This window comes from Theropithecus gelada, chromosome 8 (assembly GCF_003255815.1).
Source record: "Theropithecus gelada isolate Dixy chromosome 8, Tgel_1.0, whole genome shotgun sequence".
In the NCBI taxonomy this organism is placed as follows: domain Eukaryota; kingdom Metazoa; phylum Chordata; class Mammalia; order Primates; family Cercopithecidae; genus Theropithecus; species Theropithecus gelada.
Window position 1 is genome coordinate 135,010,341 of NC_037676.1, and position 15,265 is coordinate 135,025,605.

At 41.9% G+C, this 15,265-nt stretch overlaps 1 protein-coding gene across 3 annotated transcripts in view; it reads right to left on the reverse strand.

Moving 5' to 3' along the window:
* Window positions 1–15,265, reverse strand: part of TMEM71 (transmembrane protein 71) — a 48,757-nt gene that overhangs the window by 15,779 nt on the left and 17,713 nt on the right. For 2 of the 3 annotated variants that reach the window (XM_025394100.1, XM_025394099.1), the window contains one exon: window positions 887–1,072. The exons of the other annotated variant lie outside the window; for it this stretch is intronic. In XM_025394100.1, coding sequence (XP_025249885.1) covers window positions 887–1,072 — 186 coding nt within the window. The remainder of the gene's footprint in view (window positions 1–886; window positions 1,073–15,265) is intronic. 3 annotated transcript variants of the gene reach the window in all.

Genomic DNA, 15,265 nt, shown 5'->3' on the forward strand with positions numbered 1-15,265 from the left:
TTTAATCTCAGCAAGCCAATGACAGAGTGAGCTCTTTCACCTTGGTGCAGCACTATGTCCAAACATGCTTAATCTGACATTAACAAACCAGAAATTAAAGGGCATGCTTGTTGAATTTAGTACAGCTTTACTCCCGCAAGAAAATACTAAGGGATGTTCTTTTTGTTCTTTCTTCCTCTTCCTCCTCTTCCTCCTCCTCCTCTTCCTCTTCCTCTTCTTCTTCTTTTTTTTTTTTTTTTTTTTTGATGGAGTCTCACTCCGTCACCCAGGCTGGAATGCAGTGGTGTGATCTCAAGTGATCTTGACTCACTGCAACCTCCACCTCCCAGGTTCAAGTGACTCTCCCTGTCTCAGCCTCCAGAGTAGCTGGGATTACAGGCATACACCACCACACCCAGCTAATTTTTGTATTTTAATAGAGATGAGATTTCACCATGTTGGCCAGGCTGGTCTCGAACTCCTGATCTCAGGTGATCCACCTGCCTCGGCCTCCCAAAATACTGAGATTACAGGTGTGAGTCACCGGGCCCAGCCTCTTTTTTCTTCTTATGTAGTATGTCCAATACACAGCTAAGAATTAAAATAGCAAACATCTGTGAATCTTCCACTTTGCTTTACTGAGGCCTAACATTTTACAAAATATTCTTGGAATTTTTTTTTTTAATAAAACACTGCAGATCCAGTGCTTTTGGTGCCTCTAACATGACACCCAAAGGCAGTCATTGCCTCTGAAAAGGGTAACCTGGGCTCTGGCAGAGGCCCTATGTCCTCCCTTCCTCACACAGGTTGGTACCAGCTCCTAAGTGCACATTAGTCATCTCCAAGTCATTCTCAGGCTCTGAAAGAAAGAATTCTTTGGGTGTGGATTTAAAACACCTGAACTCACCTGAATGATCCGAACTATTCTCCTGGAAACGTTCAGAAGCTGTCAACTGGGACTGAGGAGACAAACTGTGGGTGTTTCCTCCAGGAGGCTGAGATACGATGTGGCTGGAAGAGGAGGTGATTACAGATTCTGCATTCATCTTCCCCGACTCCCAGTCATCAGTCGGAGAACAGTGTAAACCATCTGCTGAAAAAGCAGAGGGGTTCAGTGTAAGTGTATGTGTGTGTGTTCGGTGACTGCTCAATGCACAGTTAGTTCCTAATAATCACAAAAATAGTAACATTGATACACTATTGCACTACCATAGTGGGATGGGAGAAGGATTTTTGGATAAGATAGTGTATTCGTCTGTTTTCATGCTGCTGATAAAGACTTTCCTGAGACTGGGTAATTTACAAAGAAAAAGAGATTTAATGGACTCACAGTTCCACATGGCTGGGGAGGCCTCACAATCATGGTGGAAGGCAAGGAGGAGCAAAGTCACATCTTACATGGATGGTGGCAGGCAAAGAGAGAATAAGAGCCAAGTGAAAGGGAAACCCCTTATAAAACTGTCAGATCTCATGAGACTTATTCACTATCAGGAGAACAGCATGAGAAAGACCCATCACCATGATTCAATTCCCTCCCACCACATCCCTCTCACAACATGTGGGAATTGTAGGAGCTACAATTCAATATGAGATTTGGGTGAGGACACAGGCAAACCATATCAAATGGCATTTCAATTTGTCTTCATACTTGAAGGTTGAAGAGAAATATCTTCGGTGCAGAGATAAACAAAGGCCAGAGGCATCTTCAGTGATATTGAGGCTTGTATAGATGGATTTAAAGGAAGTGTAGTCAGTATATAAACCTCACATCTTTATAGGACCAAACTTTGCAGCAGTCAACTCCTTCTACTTCTGATTCATTTATTCATTCAACATTTATTGAATGTGACTATATATTAGAAATTGACCTAGCTGCTGGGATACAGTGGTGAATTAGAACAACATCTCTGTCCTTACATATTGCTGAGGGGCAGGGGAGAAAATATCTTGTGACAAGTGCCATGAAGGAAATTCTGCCTCTATAAAATACATTGAAATGCCTAGATAAAATATAGCAACCATCTGTTTAAACTTTTTTATTCAAAGAGGCTATTTCATACATACATAGCTTCAAGAACATGCACCCATTTTCTTCTATGATGATTCATACATAAATATATTTTACTGGCCCTAAACTTAGCCTGACATTCTCACAAAAAAGTCAAGTTTATTGCAAAAGCATGCATGCAACATTAAGTTTCAAACATGCTAAGATGACTCCTCATAACACTTGGTGTCTTCAGTGTGAGGTCACCAAGGAATGAATTTTAATCCTTGATTCTTAGTTTGAGTCAGAGATTAAGGGATCCAAAATGCTCTAAGCCAAAGCTTCCTTGGAAAGGATGAATGTGTTAAGAATGCCTTTCAACCACAGGGAAAGTTAAGCACCACACCTCTGATTCAACCACTGGACGTCTCCCATTTGGTTCACCTGGCATAAATGTACCTAGGAATTCTCTTGGTTCTGTCTTGAGTGGTCCGTGTCATATTTCAGGGTTTAACTTTACTCTTATGATCTTGGGTAAGAATTCGAGCCAGCTTAGAACTCATTGACTTGGAAGCAAAGCCACTCAGAAAGAGTAGCCAGAGTCCTGCTTTGGGATGTAGGTGTTTTCTAAGCTGACATCTGAAAGGGACTGCACATGCCCAACACATGTTATTTTTCTTTAACTCTATAGCTGAGCTCAAAAGAAGGAAATATTCCCAAAGCCAAGCCAGGGAATCCTATAACTCTAAGCATGTACTGTGAACAAAGCTTCCAAAAGGGGTGGGGGAGAGGGCCTTAGAAGTCATAGTAGTCAAAGGTCTATCGATTAACTGACACTAGGAACAGAAAAAAAGGCCTTGGTCTCAAGAGAGGCAGAAAATTAAAACCAAGTTTCTGTAGGGACTCAAAATGCTATTTCCTCAATGAAAGGATGGCTAGGGAAAAAAAATCTGCCCACTGGTTCTAGGAGAAAGCATGAAAGCTTATCTCTTTTGGCCTACGTAGTGGGTGGGAGGAAAATGTCTCGCTGAACACTTTATAAGTGGGTTTTTAGTTAATTTTTTTTTTTTTTTTTTTGAGACAGAGTTTTGCTCTTGTTGCCCAGGCTGGAGTACAATGGCACGATCTCAGCTCACGGCAACCTCCGCCTCCCGGGTTCAGGCGATTCTCCTGCCTCAGCCTCCCCAGTAGCTGGGATTACGGTCATGTGCCACCACACCCAACTAATTTTGTATTTTTAGTAGAGATGGGGTTTCTCCATGTTGGTCAGGGTGGTCTCGAACTCCCGACCTCAGGTGATCCACCCACCTCAGCCTCCCAAAGTGCTGGGATTACAGGCATGGGCCAACATGCCTGGCCTTGAGTTAAAATTTATACTAACCTGGGAAGTTAATATTTTAAAAAGTCTCAGGCTGGTACTAGCCCTGTGACATCTGCCAGAAGCCAACATAAAAGCTCTCTGTGGAAACACACTCTCAGCCCAAGCTGCACAGATTTCCCCAGATAAAGCCCAAAGGACATGAGCTCACAATCTAAAATTATAAATTACGCAGGGAGATAATCTCCCATGGGTAAGGAGAATAAATATGGTGCTTCAGAAAAAGATAATCCTGCAGTGGGAGATGATGGGAGTAGCCATGATGTTACCATCTGGCTTTAAGCTTTGAGCAGGAGGCATGGTGTTTGGAGAAATTGTCCTAATTTATTTTACCTTGGGGAAACTGAAGACCTGTAAAATTTGTGTTTTTTGTTTTTTGTGTTTTTTTTTAAAATACCCATAGTATGTCCTTATTTTTGCTTCTTGTCTAAACAGGATAATTATTTCTATGGTCCATCTAAATTTTGATTTCACGACTAAGGGAAATATGCATATCTACTGGGCAAATATTTGGTAAACTTATAAATTGTAGGACACTTAGATGGGAGGGAAACAAGGGAGAATAAGACACTGTCCCAAAAGAAGTTGAAATCTGGGGGTGGGGGGGGTGTGCATGTGTGCACATGTGTGTGTGTTTGTGTGTGTGTGCATGTACACACGAGTCAACAGTGGGAGGCAATAAAGAAGGCATCACTTATGTACAGGGGAAACAGACTGTCATTTGCTAAAAAGAGATGAAATGTGGTTTTGTGGAAATTTCAAGGACTTTGGCATCAGAAAGACTGGAACAAACATTCTAAGACTAGTAACAGGGCAATTTGCTTAATTTTTCTGACCCTGAGTTTCTTCATGTAAAATAGGACAGTAATGTCTACTTTTTTACAGCTGTGATAAGTGAAGGAGAAAAGACAAAAATGTAAACATCCCAACATATGGTATAGATGGAGAGAATCGAAACTTCTATCACTAATAGACATTGTAGTAGATATCGTCCCTAGTTACATGACCAAATGTGATAATCAACTTCATGGGGAGTGGGGGGTGGTAGAAGGGTACTGATGAGTCAGCAAAGGATGTTTCAAGGTAGAAGTGATTTTTAAGAATTTATCATTCAATAATAAAAGAAGCTTATTACTTGACCTTGGGTAAGGTAATTTTACTTTGAATTATATATACAGGAATTTGCTATACCATGAAGGGATTCCTAAACCTGCTCCAGACATTTCTAGGCACAGGGTTTATCCCATATGGCTGCTTAATTGCCCTGACTTTACCATAGGACACAGTCCTCTCTAGAGGAAACTGCCCCAGGAGAGGGAAGAGATTGTAATCTCTGCCCCCTGCCCCATCACAGAGCTGAACAGGCATAGCAAGAGGGCCTCTGGGAAAGACCAACTTGACCTGGTGGGGAATAGCCACAGCTCCTGAGAAGGAGGCAGGGACAAAAGAACAGGGAGGAAGAAAGGAAAGAATCAAGGAGATGATTTTTACCTTGTAGTAGGAACTTCAAGGGGAACAAGCAGGGTAATCTGAACAGCTGCAGTTAATAAATAGAGACTTTCTCTGCCTTGATTGCTGTCATGGAATGTCTGGAACATAAAATGACTAAGGAAAGATACCAACCAGCTGGGAAGAAAGACTGAGGCAGCCCCCAGGTGACATCCCCAGAGAAGACCCCCAAGCCAGAGGATTTGGGAGGTGGAGCAAAAAGAAGTGGGGAGGAAAAAGCTGCGTGGATACGGGCCAGGCAGATCTATTTATTCATTCAATGCAGTTATTGTATATACTGCCAATGCTGCTCTGGAAAAAGGAAGTCAAATTAGATACTGCTCTGCCCTACTCATGATCAGGAGAGGGACATATATGCAAATGAACAATTAGGCTGCAATGAGGTAATTGCTACAACAAAGGCTGGAACAAGTTGTCCAGTGGGAGTCTAGGAAAGGGTGTCTGAGTCTGTCTGAGGGAAATCCAGGGAGGCTTCACAGAGGAGGCAGTGCTTCAGTGGAAACTGGAAGGAGGAGTAGGAGTTCTTCCAGAGAGAGAGCAGGAAGAGGACAGGCCAGGCAGAGAGGAAGAAAGTAAGTGGGGATGGGGAGAAATTACAGTACATCAATCTAGGAGAGACCAGGGTGGGTTCCCAGAAGAGTGAGTCCTTCTGTGTCGCTAGACAAGAGCATGTGAGTGAGGCCAGTCCCAGGAGAGGATTCTGTCTGGGCTGCTAAGCAGAGGTCACATTGTGTGGGGTCTCATATCACACTCCAAGCTAATATTGATTCTGTGGGTGATTTAGAGTCATTAAAAATTTGAGCATGAGTGTAACATGAGTTGCTTTGTGTGTTAAAATGCTCATTCAGCAGTGAGAGATTTGCAAGATTCCCAGTCTAGGAGCTGAGTGACTATGGGGCTCCAGAAGACATTGGGGTCCTCATACAACGGTAGTTCTTAATAGGGGGTGATTTTTCCTCCCTGGGGACATGGTGCAGTATCTCGAGACAGTTTATGTTGTCACAACTTGGGGTGAGGTGAGGAGTGTTACGGGCATCTGCTGAACAGAGGCGAGGGATGCTATTAAACCCCCAACAATGCACAGGACAGGTGCCACAACAAGGCCTTACCTGCCCACAATACTATGATGCTGAGGCTGAGCAACCCTGTCATTGAGAGAGCGGACCTAACCATCTAAGGCAACTGGATCATTAGAGTCCTTTCGACAACTCTGGTAGGTGCTTCGAGTGGTGATCACGTGTCTGTATTTTCCTGGTTGTGCTTACTCCAGTCAAAACACTGTGTTCTCTGCCTTCAGAGGACAGATCATGATTTATGATTTTATAATTGTTACAGAAATACAGACAATAGAATACATAATTTGTGTGGTTTTGTTGTTGTTGTTGTTGTGTAGTGTCTGCCTCCCTCACTAGATAAAAGGCTCCATGAGAAAAAGGTCACTTCATCTGACCCAGACACCAGCAATTAGTACCCAGCTCATAGTTAGCATTCAGTAAGTTTTACGGAGAATTCAGTAAGGGGTGGGAGGTTAAGATGTGCAGTGTTGTTATTTGCAAAATCTAACGTAGGCCTGCTAAAATCTAACAGGGTGCAGTAACTATGGAGAAAGTGGGTCGGTATTCGCCACCACGGAGGCTAAGGCTGAGCTAAGACTGTGACTTCAAGAGAGGAGAATAGCTGGTGGGCTGGCTCCACCTGTGGTCCCACTTGGACTGGATACTCAGCTGGGGTTTTGGACTGGGGAATTACTACTAACCCTGCAGGCTGCCTTGCACCACCTTACACATAGCCTTTGGCAGCTTGACAAAGCAGTCTGTGGATGCATCCCTGCTGGTTGCCATAGAGAAAGGAGTGGCAGAAAATGAAACATGCAGATCGTCCAATAATGACCAGGCTCCTGAGGGGGCCCTGGACCATGATCATCCCAGCACCATGCATGGTAGCCAAGAGGTGGAAGCAGCCCAAGTGTCTATCCATAGATGAATGGATGATGAAAATGTGGTATATGCATGCAATAGAATATTATTCAATCTTTAAAAAAATAAGGAAAACTTGCCATTTGCAACAACATGGATAAACCTGGAGCACAGTATGCCAAGTGAAATAAGCCAGTCACAGAAGGACAAATATTGCATAATTCTCCTTCAGTGAGATAGCCAAAACAGTCAAACGCATAGGAGCAGAGAGTACAATAGTGGCTGCCAGGGGTTAGGGGTTGGGGTGGGGGAAATTGGGAGCCATTGTTCAATGTGAATACAGTCTCAGTTATGCTGAAAGGATGAGTTATAGAGATCTGCTCTACAACATAGTACCTATAGTTAACAATATGGTATTTATTAATAAGGTAGCTCTCATGTTATGTTCTTAACACACACACACACACACACGGAGACACAGGAACCTTTGGGACATGTTGGATATGTCTATTACCTTGAGTGTGGTGATGGAATATCGGGTGTCTGCATATATCTAAAGTCATAAAATTGTACGCATGAAATATGTGCAGTTCTCTGTATAGCAATTACACCTCAATAAAGCTGTTAAAAAAAAAAAAAGGAGGCTAGCTGATCAAATCAATGTGGAAGTGAGAAAGACATGGGAACTTCCACGGCTAATTGCATATTCATGAGTGCCCCTTAACTACAATCTGGGTAGATGTGGACGAGACTGTAACAACAGTAAAAAGATGTGCTGTTTCCCAGGGCTGCCCAGTTGATCATAAAGCTTTGCTGCTGACAGTTGGATGAAATAGAAAATGTATCCTATGTAGAATACTGGAAATTGTACACAAAATTTTCTAAAAGAAAAGATGGCATTCGACAGAGAAACCACAAAATGCCTTAACAATCAAAAGTGATCAAGGAGATTTTTCATCTCTGAAAAGACATGATTTAACTTTCCCTAATTGACAGTGAACTTTCTTCTCCAAACTTAATAACAAATAAAAGGATTATAATGCAAAAAATATTTTACCAAATAGCTCTAATTGTATTATTGTTGAAGATATCTATTTCATTCTGTTTAACTTGATTTCTAAATTTGATGTAGTTTACTTCTGTCAGGAAGATTCTGTATCTTCTAAGCACATCTTCCATAGCCTTTTATATAAAAATGGACATGATTTGCTATAAAGAGAAGCCCAAAGCCACATGCAGATGTTGCCATCCCAAAGATATTTATGTGACAGGCATGAGTTCTAGAGAAAGGCACACACCTCAAGCTCAGGTGACTTGCCTGGAGTCATCCTGCCTTTTCTAGGACTGGCAGAAATAGAGCCCATCTTGTTCAGTCCTCCCTGCGTGAATCCTCTACTCTCCTTCAGTATGACTCACAGGCTCTGGGAACACATCCCGAATTGCAGTATTGGGGCCTGGGAAGCTGCAAAATTCCGTGGCTCAAGAATGAATTGCAACTAATGAGGAAAGGTGTCAACACAGCTGGGAAAGGGGTGAACTGAGGACAAACAAAACAGGCAAAAACATCCTCTTGCCTGAAAAATGAAGCACAAGAAAATCAGGGGAAGTAATGTTTGATTGCATCCATTGCTCAGAGAGAAAACAGCAAAACAATTTAATTTTGATTTCTTCTGGAGTCTTCTAACTAGGCATTTCCAGAGAAAAATAAATTGCTGATAAAAGTCACGGGGCCTTGGGTAAATCCGGAAAGCAAGAAGTCTGGGGAAGATGTGATTACTTTGACAGCAGAGATGAGAGATTTCAAAGTCCTGTGTGCATCCAGGTTGACTAATTACTGATTTTGGATGGAGGTAGTTTGATTTGTTATATTTAGAGGATATTTGGAAACCATGAGAATTTTAATAAGATACCTCACACACGTGCAGCATTGCTGTGGTCCAATCACTTTGAAATTGTTTGGACATATTTCGAAGAGACAAGGAAGGAAAAACTAGATGTTAATTTCTAAATATGTGAAATACTGTCTTTAGAACAGTGATTCTCAGACTTTAGTCATCCAGGCATCATTTTCCTGATTTTTGCCAAATCCCAGAACCTGCTTGCTCTTAGCCATTTAATATTTTCTTAAAATTGTCTCATTTTACATTTTTACTTTAATGCAAACTTTATATCAGTCACATAAATGCCCTAAACAGAAAGTAAAGGTAAAAATAAGTACAATGGAAAATGTAACCTTATTTAAAGTGTGTGAAATATTGGTGTAGCAGAAAGCTCTGAGCCTGTTCTTGGTTAAGAAGAACTTTGTTAAAACCAAAGACAGTGTAGCAAACGTTAGAGAATCTGACAGCTACCAACGTTCTAAACTGAGCCTTGGTCTTCTTGGTTTCATCAGAAGGATTGTAAGGGAATTGGAAAAGGAGCCACAGCTTCTCTCTTACTGTCTGATTCAACATTCACTGTTGCTATGGGCTAGCAGCATTTCCTACTCTACCCTACACTTTAGAAAACATTGCTTTAGAACTGAGAAGACACTTGCCTTGTTGCTCCAGAAAAAAACAGGGGAGAACCAATGGATGGATACTCGAAAAGGCACACTAGAGGTGAGCCTGAGTAAGCCATTCCTGGAGCAGCAGTAACTACTGAGAGGAAAAGGCAGCCTCAGAAAGTCATGAGCAGGTGGGGTAGCGGATGGGGAGATGTTGGTCAAAGGGTACAAAGTTCCAGTCGCACAGGATGAAAAATGTTCTGGAAATCTATCCTATAGCATGGTGACTAGAGTTAATAATAATGTATTGTGTTCTTGAAAATTGCCAGGAAAGGGCCAGGCATGGTGGCTCACGCCTGTAATCCCAGTACCTTGGGAAGCTGAGGCGGGCAGATTACTTGAGCTCAGGAGTTTGAGACCAGCCTGGCCAACATGGTGAAACCTCATCTCATCTAAAAATACAAAAAATTAGCCAAGTGTGGTGGCTCATGCCTGTAGTTCCAGCTACTCGGGAGGCTGAGGCAGGAGAATTGCTTGAACCCGGGAGGTGGAGGTTGCAGCAAGCCAAGGCCAGACCACTGCACTCCAGCCTGGGCAACAGAGTGAGACTAGGTCTCAAAAACAAAAACATTTCTAAGAGAGCAGCTCTTAAATGTTCTCACAACAACAACAATAACAAATGGTAAGTATACGAGGTGATGGATATGTTAATTAACTTGATTTTGCCATTTCACAATGTATAACTATATTGAAACATCACATTGCCCACTTCATCAATACCACCTTAATTAAACATTTTATCAAAATGAAACAAAATAATGAGAGTCCAAAATAGGCAAATCCAAGGATGCTGAAAGTAGATGAATACTGGTTGTCAGGGGCTGGTGGGGAAGGAGGAGTGACTGCTATTGAGTATAAGGTTTCTCCTTGGGGCTGATGGAATGTTCTGGAACAGGAAAGCAGTCGTGATTGCATGACCTCCCTGTGACTATACTAAAAAAATCACTGAATTGTATACATTAAATTGGTAGGTTTTAAGGAATGTGGATTATATCTCAATTAAAAAGTAACGAGAGCTCTCTACTAAGATATTTGTGCTACTCTGTCAGAAAGAGTCAGAGTGATGACTTCTCCTTTGCCTTCTGAGTGAAGATTCCAGACATAACACATCTACCAGGGACTACAGAATTCTTGAGTTGGCCTCCTTATCAAGCTGTGCATCATTAGCCAGTTCTTCATATTCTTTTCTTTCATAACACCACACTCTTCTGCTTCTTTGCCTGAGAAACTTTCCCCAATGAGCTTTTTCCCAGTATAGTCCAGTGATTAAGAGCACACGCTCAGACTTTTCTCTTCAAATCCTGGCTATGCAACCTCCTACCTGTATGGCCTCACATAGTACCTGAGCTGCCTTAGCTTCTTCCCCTGGAAAATGGGGATAAAGAATAATAACTCATTCAGAGGCTTTGCAGGTAAGTGATGACATGACATGTGACTTTGTTGGAACTGTGCTCGCCTCTAGCACTCACACAATTAGGGATCGTTATTACTGGGGCTTCTGTTCAACCACCTGAATTCCTTTCTTAACTCTCCTTTCTTCTCATTCACTTGTTTTCCATAAGTAGACCTCTTTATTCCAAAAAACTGTATTGGCTCTCAGATTGGCTTATGAATCAATGTCTCTAGGTCCTTCCTTACTCCTGAATCCCCTTATGTTTCCAAACCTCTACTGGTTATGTATTTCCCATAAGGTATCTCAAATTCAACCCATAAGAAATAAAATTTATTGTCTGTTTTGATGATCCCCATCTGTTCTTTTCTGCCTTTTTAGAGCTAATGTGTATTAAGCAGAATGCCAGCCCCTGGTATTCATAAGCGATATTAGAGATGTGACACTTCATGAATTATTGCATTTCATTCTCCCCATTCTATTTGCTATTGTTTTTCTTATTTTATATCTAAGAAGTAGAGGATCAGAGAGGTTAGTTAATAACTTGTCCAAGAACAATCAGGTGGGAAAAGATGGTTCTAGGATTTGAATTCAGGTTCATCCAGTTCAAAAGCTCATTTTCCTTATGACTCTACCACACTATCTTCCAGCCCTTGGTGACTTGCAGAATTTTTGACGCAGTCTCCCAAATTAAATACATCAGTTTTCTTTGATTCCCCCACTTTCTCACCACTATATTCTATCTATCACCAACCTGTGAATTCTACCTTGGAAAATATTCTTTAAGTCTCTTCCTTCCTCCCTATTTCCTGCCACTTCCTTAGGATACTGGTTGATTTTAATTGCCTCGGAGCTCCCATCCAATCCTCAATTCTGCTATTGCAAAGATAACTTGAAAATTCCAAATCTGATTGCATCATCACCCTGCTTAAGAGCCATCAGAAAATATTCTTGATTGATTAGATAAAACCCCAAATCCTCAATGGCACAAAAGTTTCTTCAAATATCTATGGTTAATCTTTCTGGCCTCACCCCCCACATCCCTGCTCTTTCTCCTCTCCTCGTCCTGCTTATACATTCTCGCTATTGTGGAAAGCTAGAATCACTCAATTTAAGTAATCCTTTGATCATATTAAGAATTGTTTCTTCATTTAACAAGCACTTATTGTATTTTTAAAACTAATCTAGTATTACATGCACACACACACACACATAGGAATATATGTAAAAATTGGTAGAATCATCATGGTATTGTGCCAATGTCCATTTCCTGGTTTTGATAATGTGCTATAGTTGTATAAGTAGTTATGAGTGGGCAAAGCTGGATGAAGTATATACTGACCCTCTCCGTACTATTTTTTGTAACATTTTGTAAATCGAAGTTATTGAAAATTTTAAAAAATGTTATGTGTGTTTTCTCTCTAGGAAGCAGATTAAGAAAAATCACAGCCATATAATTGCTACACATTTATATTAATACATTATTGCATTATAGGACTCCTGTAGCTTGCTCTTTGGGCCTGCTAGAGGGACATAATGGATTTCTCCTTGAAAAGGAGAACAAAGCCCTTCCTGGCAGCAGAGCAGAGTCTGCACTTTTAAATCAGATAGACCTAGGTTGAATTCCAACTCTGCTGGTTATTTATTTATTTATTTATTTATTTTTTGAGACAGTCTCGCTCTGTCACCCAGCCTGGAGTGCAGTGGCATGATCTCTGCTCACTGCAAGCTCTGCCTCCGGGGTTCACACCATTCTCCTGCCTCAGCTTCCCAAAGAGCTGGGATTACAGGTGCCCGCCACCACGCCCAGCTGATTTTTTGTATTTTTAGTAGAGACGGGGTTTCACCATGTTAGCCAGGATGGTCTCGATCTTCTGACCTCGTGATCCACCCGCCTTGGCCTCCCAAAGTGCTGGGATTACAGGCGTGAGCCACTGTGCCCGGCCCCAACTCTGCTGTTTATAAGCTAAATTAACTTGGGTGAATTCTTTAACCCTAAACTTCAGTTTTATCATAATTATAATAAATAAGATAATATGACTTACTTCCTATGAGTTTGGGGGATATTTAAACAAGATAATGTATGTAAACAAGCTAATATATTTTTAAAAGACAAAATGTGAAGTGCTCAGCACGTAGTAAGCACCCTTGACTTCTCTTTTCCTCTCACAGCCACGTAGGCAAATCTTGTTGCCTCTACCTGTAAAATGAATCTGGAATCCTGCTTCTCATCACTTCTTAACGGGTTTCTTGCTTCTGTTCCGAATACCTGACATCTAATCTGAACCCAGCAGCTGGAATAATCCTTTCAACATGTAAATCGAAACAAGTTATTCCTCAGCTCAGAATCATCCAGTGGTTTGCCGTCTACTCAGAGTATGAAAGCAAAGCCTTTGAAATGACCCCACAGCTCTCCTTGTCCCTTCTCACTTGCATTCCTGACACACCTTTCAGTCTTTTCCCTACTATCCCCCCTCACTCACTTAGCCCAGTGCAGGCTCCGAAACTAGAACCTGTACACCAGCATTTCACGTGCCTGGATTGTTCCTCCCCCAGATATCTACAGAGCTGTTTTGCTTTTGCTTTTAAGCCAATGCTCAAAAGTCTTTCTCAATGAGGCCTTCTCTAACCATTTTATTTGCATTTGCAATCTCCGTCACTTCCCGCTTTCTTGTTTCCCATACCACTCACCAATTATTAACATGCTACATTATTTATTTATTGTCTGTCTCCCCCTACAGAAATGCAATTTCCACAAGAGCAAGCCATTTTGTCCATTTTATTCACCACTATGTCCATTGTGTAGAATAATGCCTGACACATCGTTGGCCCTCAATAAAATCTTCCAAATGAATGCATAAATGAATTACAGCAGAGTGAGTGACATAAGAAAAGCCACAGATGTGTGGAAGAGTAGGATCTATTCAGGAAACTGAAAGATCAGTGTGATCTGTGTCAATTGCATGTATGGGAAAGGAAAGGAAAACGATGGAGTTGAAGACAAGACCAGCCACATGGACCTTTGGCAACTGCCACTGCACAGGGCTTCTTGCTCACAAGGGTCTTTTTCTTGGTTTAACAGTTTTTCTTGGTTAACACTTGAAATTCTTAAGCATTTTTGAACAGGGAGCCCTGTATTTTATTCTGCACTGGGCATGAAAATTATGCAGCCAGTTTGGGTTGGAGAAGTAGGAAATATTCAAAAAGACCTTGTATGCTGTGTTAAGGAATGACAAGGCCACATTTAATACCTTGGGAAGGTGAGCCTCACAGCAGTTTGGAGGAATGGGGAAGCTGGGAGTATCTCCCCAGTTCATCTCTGCCTAGCCATCCCACTTCTCCTTCAAGACCCACTCAGAGCCAGGTGCGGTGGCACACACCTGTAATCCAAGCACTTTGGGAGGCTGAGGCAGGTGGATCACGAGGTCGGAGATCGAGACCATCCTGGCCCACGTGGTGAAACCCCGTCTCTACTAAAAATACAAAAATTAGCTGGGTGTGGTGGCATTTGCCTATAATCCCGGCTAAACGGGAGGCTGAGGTAGGAGAATTGCTTGAACCAGGGAGTCAGAGGTTGCAGTGAGCCTAGATCATGCCACTGCATTCCAGCCTGGTGACAGAGCGAGACTATGTTTAAAAAAAAAAACAAAACCCACTAAAATGTTGTCTCCCTCTCAAGCCCTCCCAGCCACCTCTAGGTACAGCTAACACTGCCTCCCCTGGATAAACCTCTGACATTGTCTCCACATACTACTCTTAAATCTCTTATGCTGTTTCAGGCATTATACTCAAACTATTTGCAAATGTATTTATTTACCTGTTTTAAACCAGGAATTTCTCAAAGTAATGTCTTACTTAGCTTGGAAGAGTGTTGTGTTTAGTACCATAGCTGGCACATAGCACATGCTCAGTGAGTTTGATGAGTGAATGAATAAATGAAAGAATGACTGTTAAATGAGTATATAATATATCAAAGTGGACCTGCAAACTCACTTTTATTTCAGGCCCATTTATTGATGAAGTGACATCTATTAGTCCATTTTCAGGCTGGTGATAAAGACATACCCAAGACTGGGCAATTTACAAAAGAAAGGGGTTTAATGGACTTACAGTTCCACCTGACTAGGAAAGCCTCATAGTCATGGCAGAAGGCAAGGAGGATCAAATCACGTCCTACATGGATGGCAGCAGGGAAAGAGAGAGCTCGTGCGGGGAAACTTCCCCTTATAGAATCATCAGGTCTCATGAGACTTATTCACTATCATGAAAACAGCATGGGAAAGACCTGCCCCCATGATTCAATTACCTCCCACCAGGTCCCTCCCACAACACGTGGGAATTCAAGATGAGATTTGGGTGGGGACACAGCCAAACCATATCATGACACATGCTCAAATTTCCCCCATTGTTGATAGGAGGAGGAGAAAGAGAAAGAAGAGGCAGCGGGGACTCACTCAATCTTCTCATTTGCCTTCGTCCACCTTCACCTCTCCCTTTCCCTTCCCGGCAGACATCAGGGTCTTCTATAGGCCATTCCTTTATTTCCTTACCTCTCACTCTC